Source organism: Monodelphis domestica, chromosome 1, assembly GCF_027887165.1.
Source record: "Monodelphis domestica isolate mMonDom1 chromosome 1, mMonDom1.pri, whole genome shotgun sequence".
Lineage (NCBI taxonomy): Eukaryota > Metazoa > Chordata > Mammalia > Didelphimorphia > Didelphidae > Monodelphis > Monodelphis domestica.
The window spans coordinates 486,076,295-486,088,359 of record NC_077227.1 but is presented as its reverse complement, the minus strand read 5'-3'; the positions used below and the strand labels follow the sequence as shown (position 1 = coordinate 486,088,359).

At 33.0% G+C, this 12,065-nt stretch overlaps 1 protein-coding gene across 1 annotated transcript in view; it reads right to left on the bottom strand.

The window, feature by feature from the left end:
- The window catches only part of TAF4 (TATA-box binding protein associated factor 4), a 125,864-nt gene that overhangs the window by 9,796 nt on the left and 104,003 nt on the right, over nucleotides 1-12,065 (bottom strand). The window contains exons 9-15 of the mRNA XM_007475617.2: nucleotides 9,440-9,587; nucleotides 7,721-7,835; nucleotides 6,643-6,812; nucleotides 6,170-6,300; nucleotides 4,766-4,891; nucleotides 3,492-3,548; nucleotides 3,287-3,406 (exon numbers count right to left, since the gene is read on the bottom strand). Of these exons, the coding sequence (XP_007475679.2) occupies nucleotides 3,287-3,406; nucleotides 3,492-3,548; nucleotides 4,766-4,891; nucleotides 6,170-6,300; nucleotides 6,643-6,812; nucleotides 7,721-7,835; nucleotides 9,440-9,587 (867 nt within the window). The remainder of the gene's footprint in view (nucleotides 1-3,286; nucleotides 3,407-3,491; nucleotides 3,549-4,765; nucleotides 4,892-6,169; nucleotides 6,301-6,642; nucleotides 6,813-7,720; nucleotides 7,836-9,439; nucleotides 9,588-12,065) is intronic.

Here is a 12,065-nt window from a genome sequence, read left to right as displayed (position 1 = left end):
GAAAGGGGTGGAGAGTAGTAGATAGAATGTGAAAAAAGTTGGTTGGATGTAATTCTTTTCCTCTGCTACAAAGCATGTAATTTTATCCTAGGGAGAAGGCTTATATATTGGGAAATGACCATGGAGTTAAAAAAAAAAGCTTCAATAAAATTTAATAATGAGCTTAAGTAACTTTTAAGTCACCAAAAAGTATATTCTTTGTTTAAAAAAAAGGGAGGGGGGAAGTCAGGGGCTCAGTAGATTTAGAGTCAGGCCTAGGAACAGTTCAAATTAGGCCTCAGACACTTCCTAGCTATGTGACCCTGGTCACTTAATACCCATTGCCTAGCCCATACCACTCTCCTGCCCTAGAATCAATACACAGTTTCAATTCTAAGACAGAAAGTAAGGGGTTTTGGGGTGTGTGTTTTTTTTTTAAGTGCCTTCTGGAGCAGCTGGGTGACTCAGTGGATTGAGAGCCAGGCCTAGAGATGGGAGGTCCTAGGTCAAATCTGGCCTCAGACACTTCGCAGCTGTGTGACCCTGGGCAAGTCACCTGACCCCCATTGCCTAGCCCTTACCATTCTTCTGCCTTGGAACCAATACAAAGTATTGATTCCAAAATGGAAGGTAGGGGTTTAAAAAAACAAAATTTTTAAAAAGTGCCTTCTCATTATCAAAGTCATAATACCACACAGTTCCTAAAGATTGTTGCTAATATTATTAATGTCAATTTGGAATATTACTCTAACTTTATATCAAACCAAGGAATTCTTATACTTCCTCAGATTTTAATTCTTAGAGTTACAGGTTTCATTTTTTTCCCCTTAAACTACGGGGACAAAAAAATCCACTTCAGAAATTTGCAAAATAAATTCCCATACACAAGTATATCTTATTTTGTAGCTAATATTTACAATTTGCAACATTTTCGTTTTCCTGCACTAAAGAGTATAACCTAAGTATTTTCCATTTACTATAAACCCTCCTCCTTTCCCAAACTGTCAATGCATACAGAAGCCTTGCCATATTCCATGCAGGTGAATCCTCCTGCATATGGTATCTCCTTCAATTAGTCTGTGAGGTCCTAGAGAGCAGGGACTATCTTCTTTCTCTGGGAGTATCCTCAACATTGATCTCATAAGTGCTTAATAATTGTTCTTCCATTCATTCATACCATTTGCCTACACCCCAATCTGATGATATTTCATCATGGTGTGATGGTGACTCAGATTTTGAAACTATTTCATTAGAAAACATGTTTTTCCCCCAGTACAATGTCAGCTCCTTTGGGAGACCTACATTTATTTTTGTCTTTGTACCCCCACCACATGCTCAAAACATGCTTAATGAATAAACTGAATCAAAGATTTACTAAGAATAGATAGATCAGAAGGTCTTTTCTCCCTGCTGCATAAGAACAAAGCCCATTTATTAAAGAAAACCTTATCTCTAGTGACTGGGATATGAGGTGAAGCACTGTAGTTGGCCTTAATGGTGGAGAAAGTTAAGGAAATGAAGTGATCTAAAGGAAATTGGTCCAAAATCTTAATGATAATAACGAAATCAAGTCCTTCAGATCAGCATCAATGTTGTTTTCTTCTAATATTAGAACATAAACCTATACCTAGGCTAAATCCCCTCTTTTGATTGTTAGAGAAATATAGCTATTATCTACCATGATTTGACAGTTTTGCTAAGGCATCCTAAAATTTTTGTTTTCAAGTTAAAACTCTGAAAAGACAAATGAAACATATTTCAGCCTTCCAGAAAAGAATTCAAATATATCATTTAAGTCAACCATGTATGAAGTAACATTTACTCCAGGAAGATATTATTAAGCCCAAAGAGAAATTAAACTTGATAATCCACAGAGGAAAAGCCAAGTGGATGAAGAACACCAATTGTGCTATGATAAGAAAGTTGGATGGAAAGCCTAGTCCATCAGTACATATAGCTTGAACAGATTCTACAGATGGACAATGAATTGGGTTTAGAATTGAATAGGAGCAAAAAATAAATAGAAATGCATTTGGGAAATTGAAAATCATTCTCAATGAGCCCATGTTTTTCCCTAAAGTGAAAATCTATCCATTTAATACAAGTATTCTTTAAGTAATGTTATATGATAAAACACTTAACAAATATGGTCTCATCTGATCCTCACAACAATCCTGAAAAGCAAGATTTTGCAATGAGAAAAATGAGGTAACAGAAGTTAAATGGTTTGCCCCAGGTCTCACAGCTAATTAGAACCAGAGCTATTATTTGAATTCAGGTCTTCATGATTCCAAGTTCAGCATTCTATCCACTTTACCACATAGTACCTATAATACTGCAATGTCAGAGTCAAAACTGTAATCACCCTAAGAGTAATGGAAAAACATATGGTATGTATAAACAGGTTACAGAAAATTACCAAATATGATCTATAACTAAAAAAGGAGTCAGACTATGTAGTGTGAGCAACAGAAACCAAAATGAACAGCACACGTGCTACACTAGTATCCATGTAATGTTGAAGGACCTAAAAGAAAGGCCTCCAGCATAGTGTGGTTAGCCCTATGGAAAATATGTACAGGAGTCATAGAAGATGAGAAGATATATCTGGACTGTGACTTCTACCACTTGAAAGATTATCCACATCAACCTATTAAAGATCTATTAAAGAATAAAACAGAAACGTTCTTTTTTATATTCTTCTCAAGTCATATCCTAGACCCATGTTCTCAAAGCATGTTCAGATATCAATTGATGATAAAAATAAAGTGACAGCACTTTCAAAATAGAACATATTTATTATCTTAAATGTATGAATTTGGGGCTATGTGTAAGTGGTCTGCGTACCAAAGGAGCCACCAGGGTTCAACAATTAATATCATATCAAATGTCTGAGACATTAATGTAAATTATTTCTTTAGGAAAATTTGTGAAATGCTAAAGTGATCTACCTAAAAATTATAGGCAATCTTAATCCTAATAGGGACCTTAAAGAGTAAGAATAAAAATGTATTACTTTATTCAATTGAAACTGATTAATTAGAACCTAAAAAGTCATAGTCATTATGTTCAGGTGTTTTGATTGATACTCGAGATTGGGTTTCTAATAATTTTTTTAATGTATTATATTTTCATGTTACTTTCTTTTCAACTCTTATAAGCTTTAAAATTAGTATTATCCCTATATCCTAATTTGTAGTCACCAAACATCTTAGCAAAATGACACTATTTATATAACCTATCTACAAGAAATTAACTTTTTGATAGATGATCTTTTCAGCTCTAAAAGTCTGTAAGTCCACTGTACCTCTGTCCCTGATCCAGGTCCTGGAGAATCCACTTTCCTTTTCTTCCTAGGACCAATTGCTGCTAATGCAGTTAAGTTGGCATCTCTTTGCCTCATCTGTGCTAGTTCTTGTTGCTGCATCTGTTTTTGAAAAAAAAAAGTTAACTATACTTATTTATTATACATTTTACATAAAAATACAATACGACAACATAGCAAAACATACCTCCTTTGCCTTCTGTTTCAACCTAAGTTGTTCTGGATCTTCTTGCCTAGACCGAGACTATATTTTGAAAGAATAAAAAGGAGAAGGAAGAAAGAATAAGAATTTAAGTTGTGATCAAAACTTTTCCATTTTCAAAGCTCATATTTTAAGTTAAGTAAAATACGTTATTTTCTTTTCTATATTTCTCATAATGAAACTATCACCAATGGAGTCAAAGTTCATTTTTAAAGAGTATCAAATGACCCTAATTTCTGGACTAATTTCAAAGTCTGATATATCAATAGTTAGAATTGTAGGTTGCAAGTGAGAGGGGGAAAGAAGTCTCTCTGAAAACAGTCAACTAAAATGAACATTATTTGGTGGTGGGGGATAAAAAAGAGAAGACATCATCCCTAGCCTAATTAAATTTAATTAAATTCTATTACTGGTCATTTTTAGACATTAAACAAAATTCAATCAGAGTCCCTTGAACTAAGCACAAAATTGTGATGAAGGATAAGAACCATGTTAAAACAAATTTTTACCATAAATAAAATTTGGGAATATGATTTAAATTTTATAAAATCCAAATTAACTAAATATTAAAATGTTTTATGAAATGTACTTTTAATCAACTTGGGAGAATTCTCACTTTTTTCTAGGACAAAATGCAACTATCAGTGCAAAAATTACTAAACAGCTAAATCACGTCTTCTATGGAACTAGAAAAACATCTTAGACTTAATAAGCAATTAAATAATATTGATGATCATGATGATAATGATGATGATGAGGTACAAATCAACACTTTAAAAATAAATAAACCATCAGATGAAATCCAAATTCAGAATTTTGTCCTGGCCAAAGCTTACTATTTTGAAGGTTTCTTTTTATGTTTCTTCTAGGGGTGAAGAAAGGGAAAAACTGTGATTCACAACATAGCTTATAAAGTTTTACTTTACTTATAAAGTTTTATATAGTACCTTTGTTTTGAATAACACAAAATTAAACCTTAAAAAACTAAAAAAAAGAACATTAAATTTAAGTCCCTCTATTTGAAGATAAGATTCTTAAACTTTTCAAATGAAACATTCAATTGGTCACACAGTTTGTAAGTAAAAGAGGCAGAATTTGAATCCAAGCCTTTTTTCCCAAAGTCGGTAAGTGACCTTTCCACCTTGCCATGCTAGTTGTTATGAAGGAAAAGTGAATGTTTCCCTTGAGTGGTAGCCAGGAGAACTATTTAATCTTGTTGGCTCTACAAATCTCATTAAGTCTGAAACCCAAGAACTTGCCTTTGCCGCTCGCATTAAAATTTCTCTCTCTTGTTCATCTTTCCTCTGTTTTTCAATTTGATCAAGCTGTTCAAAGAATTTGAGTTGTGCCCGGACATCACTTGCCTGTTCATACCTTTCATCATCCTATAAAAGAGAAAATAATATGTAAAACTTGCACAACACATCTGAACAAAACTCTATATGATTAATAGTAATTCCCTTCCATGACCTTTTTCTAGAGTTCAATTTTAGTTATCAAAGTAAATATGACCTATTCTCTAATCTCACTAGGATATAACTTTTAATTTTAACATTAAATTATCAAGAAATACCTAATAGAAAATAAAAACTGAATATCATTGTTTAAGAATTCTTCTTCCTTACAAAACTAAACTAACAAATAAAATCTGAATGTTTACGCTGTGAATACTAACGAGTTCATAATGGTTCTCTATTGCTGGCATTTAAATGGTATTAAATTCATTATTTCTGAATGTGAAATTATGTTTTGATATTTTGAGAGTTTTTATGGTGATCAAATTCATTATTTTATGTAGGTTATACTTTGGTTCAGTGAGTAGATGACGCTGGGCAATGTTATGAGTAATCTCTTCCAACCTTCCACCAATTGGGGAATGGCACACAGAAGAAAACAATAAGACATAGTATATATAAAGAAAAAGAAATTTTAACAGGTCTATAGGCATCATTGTGTCTAGCCAGTCATCTCAGTATGTCAAGCCCTTTTACAAAGAGCCAGCCTTTTATCCTATATGGTGACTAAGTTGATATGACTCCTTTAAAAAGATATTTAGTTAAAATGTTCTAAAAACAAAAAAATAAAAAGATATTTAGTAACAGCACAGATGACCCTTTTATTTCCAAAACAATAAGTCTGTTAATAATCCTCCTCCAACTACTACATAATTGTTATTCAGTTCTCCAAGTCTCTTCCAGCAACTTCAAACACCATGAATGAAAGCAATGAAAATTTCCTTGAAATCTATTAATGTTGAAAAACTTAAAATATTCTCAAAAAAGATATAAATGACACCTGAGTTACTTTAGCTGCCTCTGGTATGTATAGTTAGAAATTCTTGAACCCCTAAAACTACATTACCCAAAATTCCTTTCTGTGTTACCTAGAATCGGTTTTCCCTTTTCCAGTGCCCTCCCATTTGCATGATTGTATATAAGTTGGCTGTGACTCCTCCTACTCTCTCTTTTACTCATGACCATGCTGAGTTCAGATAGTTCTTTTACTTTAGTTATTATTAATAAAACTTTTAAAATATAATAGTTATTGATTATTAATTTTTAAAACCCCACAGGCAATATCAAAAATGTTTTTACATAACCTCTAACACAGAGTCAGTCAGTCCCACCTTAAACCCCACTGCCAATATAGTAAAGTATCATTACCTTATAAGAAAGATTCTTTTGTTGGGCAGTTTCTGATACTTTTTCTACAAGGTTCTGTAGCCTTTGCTGTGTTGCATGTGACACATAACTTACTACATCAGGATGCAGTTCTGTTATTCCATGCTTTTTACCTAGGATCAAAGTTTATATTATAAGAGTTCTTATAATGGTTTAAACCCCTCACTCCATGATTTCTTTTTCAGACTTTCTTCCCTAATCACCCAAGTTTTATTATACTAAATGTGAAGAAAAGTATTCCAGCTCACAGTAGGAAAAAAATAATGCAAACTTTCTAACTATCAATAATGATCTCTGTGAACCACACAGGTTCTAAGCAATGTATGCAACATACGCAAATTTATTCATATGAAAATCATTATACCCACTAATACCTATAAAAAATTCTAATTATTGGTCAGAGTAGCTGCTCTTTATATGTAATACTAATTCAATTCTTTTGACTATTCACATACCTATTTCTAATATCCTTCTTTGTAAAGGTGCTGAAAGGAGAAAGGTTTCATCTTTACAAGATCTTGTTAATGTGCCCACTAATTCAGAATTTGTTGCCAATATCCTTGCACTCTCCTCTGATAAGTTGACTCCTGCCATTGATGCAACATCATTAATGTCATCATCATCCCTGAGGACAAAAGAAAAAAGATCACTATAGCTGTACATGATATTTTATGGGGAAAAGCACAAACACATTTCTTCCGATAGGTTTTTGTTTTTGGGGGGAAAGAGAGTGATGAAGTAAAAACAGAGTCCTTTTGAAAAATACAAATTAAATTGAAACTTTAATTTAAAAAATAAAATGGCAAACTACTATCTAAAACCTCTTCTCCTTGAAAGACTTTAGTCATTATAATAAATGAGCCCTACATTCTAAAATTCAAAAGAGACAAACTTTTCTTATTTTTTAAATAATAAACAAATTTTTAAAGAAAAGAATTAGGATATCGTAAGGCAGGAACAGGACCTTGTGGCTCCTAGGCTAGGTAAATTTTCTACTCCTGGCTTTGAGTTTATTTTTCTGTTTGATTTTTGAAAGTTCACATTTATACCTTGTCGACTTAGTTATAAGTCAACCCATTAAAAAAGGTTCAAAATGAATACATATTACTCTGGTTTCATATAACTTTTTCTAAAAAGCCAGTAAGCTCTTGTATCCCAAAAACAGTTCCACCTCTCTTCACCATGATGCTTATTTGGCCTATCTTGACCATGGAAAATATGGATTATAAAATTAAACTCCTTTTAAAAAATGAAGCTACAGGGAAGAGTATAGAAGGAGCCACACTTTAAGGGCTTCAGAGCTTCTGAGGACATTACATTCATCTGCCATAGTGCCCAGAGCTCTAGAGAGCAGGGAATGTTTTATTCTTTGTCTTTGGATCGCCAGGATTTAGCAAAAAACACTTAATGAACACTTGTTGATTGATTAATCAATTGATCTGACAAGATCTGCCAAAAGATTAAGAATTCAAATAAGTAATGCTTTTAAAGTCTGTTTCTTAAAAAGCATGTGTGACAAAGCATAATCCATACCTGAAAGAACCACCTCCAGGTTCTTTAAGTTTATTCTTTTGTGCAGCAGCCGCTTGTGCTGAAACAGTAGAAAGAGCTTTGGCGCCAGGTAATACAGCAGGTTTGACCACAGGAACTACAGACAAAAAATAGACATAACTGAAAACAACCTGAAATTGCTATCACACATCATCTATTTTGAACTTATATATTTAAGTCAATGGTAACTTAAAAAGCTAAACTACTTACATTTGTCTTAATATACTTTAGATTATAACCAACTATAAATGAAAATATTCCTCTCAGACAATTATTTAGAAATGTGTCAACAATGCACTAATATTTTTTTTTCTTTAGAAACTGCATATTGAGGACAGCTGGGTAACTCAGGCCTAGAGATGGGAGGCCCTAGGTTCAAATCTGGCCTCAGACACTTCCTAGCTGTATTACCCTGGGTAAGTCACTTAACCCCCATTGCCTAATCCTTACCACTCTTTTGCCTTAGAACCAATACATAGTATTGATTCTAAGGTGGAAGGTAATGGTTTAGAAAAAAAAGAAAGAACTTGCATATTATTTCTAAGCAGAATATCAATGTTATTGTGCCTCAAAAGATTAGAATAAAATTTAGAATTATTCAAAAGAAATCAGTCTAACCAGTTATACTGAAAAAAGAAAATAGATGAAAAATACATATTGCTTAGGTTATGAAATGAAAGCTCATTCAGTACATTTGTATGTATTTTCTGGGTGGGCACAGTACAGGTTTAGTGAGCTAAATATAAAATGGAAGAGAAAATATAAAAATAAAGAAAAAAGAGATAAATTACAGTTTACTTCTTTAATAGCAATAGTACTCCAGTAATGCTATATGGCCGTGAATAATGGACCACCACCATCTCAAAAGAATCAAAATTGCTGATAATCAAAGAGCAATAAAAAAGATCCATGCTACTGAATATTATCAATGAGGACTTATATATAAGTAATGTTATCAAAAACACCTATGACCATAAAAGGAATCAGGTTGATCACAGAACAAAAGAGAAGTATGACTTGAGATAAACTATGTGTTACATTACTATCACTAAAAAAATAAAATTTTTAACACAGAAGACCTTCAACATGTTAGTTAGATCCTCTCCTGAAGCTTCACACAGCTATGGATAAAAACCATATGATATGAAAAGTTGTAAAAGGGGTAGAATCTGTACTCGTGGAGCAAGTGGTCACATTTATATCATAAACCAGTTGAAATACTAGAAGCTAATATTACCAAGTTTAAGAGATAAGTTACAAAGAATGCTTATTTTATAACTGTTGTCAAAGGAACTGCCCAGGGGGCAGCTGAGTAGCTCAGTGGATTGAGAGCCAGGCCTAGAGATGGGAGGTCCTAGGTTAAAATCTGGCCTCAGACACTTCCCAGCTGGGTGACCCTGGGCAAGTCACTTAACCCCCATTGCCTAGCCCTTACCACTCTTCTGTCCTAGAAGTGATACACAGTATTGATTCCAAGACGGAAGGTAAGGGTTTAAAAAAAAAAAGGAACTGCCCCAAATCTCCCTGATTTCTATCATAACTATGCATATAATGAATAAAGAATTTAGAAATATTTAGAAATTAAACAAGAGTAACTTGAAGAGTCATACTGGCTGCAAATTCTGAAATTTACCCTCCTTGGATTCTAATAGACACTGACAACTATATTTTTAACAACTAATCAGAATTAAGTAGCCTTACCTGTCTGAAGTTGATTTAGTTGAATTTGCTGAGGAGTAGTGAGCATGATACGATTGTGTGGCTGTCGCAATGCTACCATAGGCGTCTGTGTCAATGTTACCTGTGGAGATCTTATCAATGCCCCTGGTTTCTGTGGTTGTTGGATTACCTAGTGAAAAAAGGTCAAAGAACACTGAATATATTCCCATAATGCCAATACCATGCTTTCCAATCCATAGTATTTTATTTCTTTATATTACCAAAACACTTGATTTTTTATTTCCTACAAAGATAACATATTGTACATGTATATAATACATGCATACATCTATATATAAACACATAAATACATATGTGTATGTCTGAATTTTTATAATAAAGTATTAAATAAGTATCAAATAAGAAAAATTCAGGTACAGCAAAGTATAATGAGCAAATCTTTTAATAATTTGAACTTCTATTCTCAAAGATTATTTTAAAAGACTCCTTTTCTAGAAGGAAAAAATGCATTAAGTTTCTGTGACAAAATCTTTAAGGAACTGACACAAATACTAAGATTAAGAGCCAGTACCCAATAAGTAAAGGGTCAAAAACATGAAAAAGCAGTTTTTAAAAACCTAACAAATATCATTTTAAAAATATTCAAAGTTGTTACTTTTCAGAGAAATGCAAACTCATTCAAATGCAAATTAAAACAACTTCAACAAATTTTCTTACCACCATCACCATCAGCAAAGATAATGAAAGACTGAAAAATTCGACAATGATGGGGCATGGGAAAACAGGAAAGCTAATTCATTAGTTGGCAGAGCTATGAATTAGTCTAACCATTTGGAAAGCAATTTGGAAGTATAAGGGAAAAGTTAGGAAGCTGTTCAAATCTATTTAAGATCCAGCTGTTCAAAAATATTCATAGCAACTCTATTTAGTAATAGAATAAACCTAGAAACTATGTGCCTAATGAATGGGAGATGCCATACAAACTAGTGGGAAAATGTTAAGGAATATTATTTGCCATAAGGAATTGTAGGACTATAAATGAGGGATAGACTGGTTTCAGGGATTAGCTAAAAAAAGGGAATTTTGATACAAGCCCTGGGAGAGGATTCTGGGAAGGAGAAAGGAATCCCTATCTATCCCTAACTTATATTCCTACAGAATGATGAATATTGAAAATTCATAGAAACACAAGATTTGTATGAAGCAATGCTGTATGAAGCGGAGCCAAAGAAATACATGGTAACTACAGTTATATAATTGAAAATAGCATTAGACAGCAACAAAGCTCAGGTCAAATAGAAAGAAAAGTGTTTGTATATCTGTGAAAGAATATAGCTTTCCTTTGCTACTACAAGACAAGCCCAAGGGACTTAAGAGAAAGAATGCTATCCACACCAAAAGAACTATGGGAGTAGAAACACAGAAGAAAAACAAATGACTTATCATTTGTTTATATGGACATATGAATTGGGGTTTTGGTTTTGAAAGATTGCTCTATTGTAAAAATGAATAATATGGAAATAGGTATAAGTGATAACATTTGTATAACCCAGTAGAAGCATTTATTGGATGGGGGAAGGGTGGAGGGGAGGGAAAGAAAATGAAATATGTAAACATGGAAAAATATTTTTAAATTAAAAAAAACCTTATAATTTGAAAATATATATATGCATATATATATATATATATAAAACCTTCTTTTACTTTGACAAGTGCCAAATTACCATGATGTGGTATGCAACAGTTGCCTTTTTTTCCCTTCCTATTTTGCTTACTTGTTTTAGGGAAATATACTTTGCATACTTATTTAGGTTTTTTTCTTTGTATCAAAATGGAACTGATTAATACAAATTAATCTATCTTGATCATAGTAAAATTAATTACAAACATGTCAGCCCACTATTTTATTACAGATCTACAAACTATTCAGGTTGGCATTCAACACCTTATAAAATCTGATCCAAATGTACCCCTATAAAACTGTTAATAATAGCACTTTATATATTTACATTAACATAGCACTTTCTAAATGCTCAAAAGGACCCTGTGAGTTTGTAAAGTATGATCCCCACTTTACCAATAAAGAAATTTAGACAACAAGGTTAGGGGGTTTGTCCAGAGTCCCACAGTTAATAAGTATAAGAGCTAGGAACTGAATCCAAGTCTACTGACTTAGATTCTACTGCTTGCACCTTCCACTATACCACACTGCTTCTCACAGTATTGCACATGAGGATCCTAACCTCGAGAAAAACTTGATATTGAATCCTCTACAACCATGACATAAACTTTACAATCTCCATTCCATTTTGTTCTCTTTGCCTTGATCATCCTCTTCCACACCTCTGCCTGCCGAAATTCAACCCCTCCTTAAAGATAATGCAATTCAAATGTCTCTTCTAAGAAACTCCCAAGTATCAATCAATAAACAAGTGCCAACTATGTGCCAGCACTGTGCTGGCAAACTGGGACACAAATACAAAGAAATAATCCCTGTCCACAAGTCCTATGCTGGTACTTCTCATAAGCAGTTTACCACATTTTGTCTTTTACTATGACTTTTTGTGTTCTTATAGTCCTTACTAAATTGTAAGCTATCTGAGGGCAAAGACTGTATCCCATTCATTTTTTTGCACATGCCAGTAAC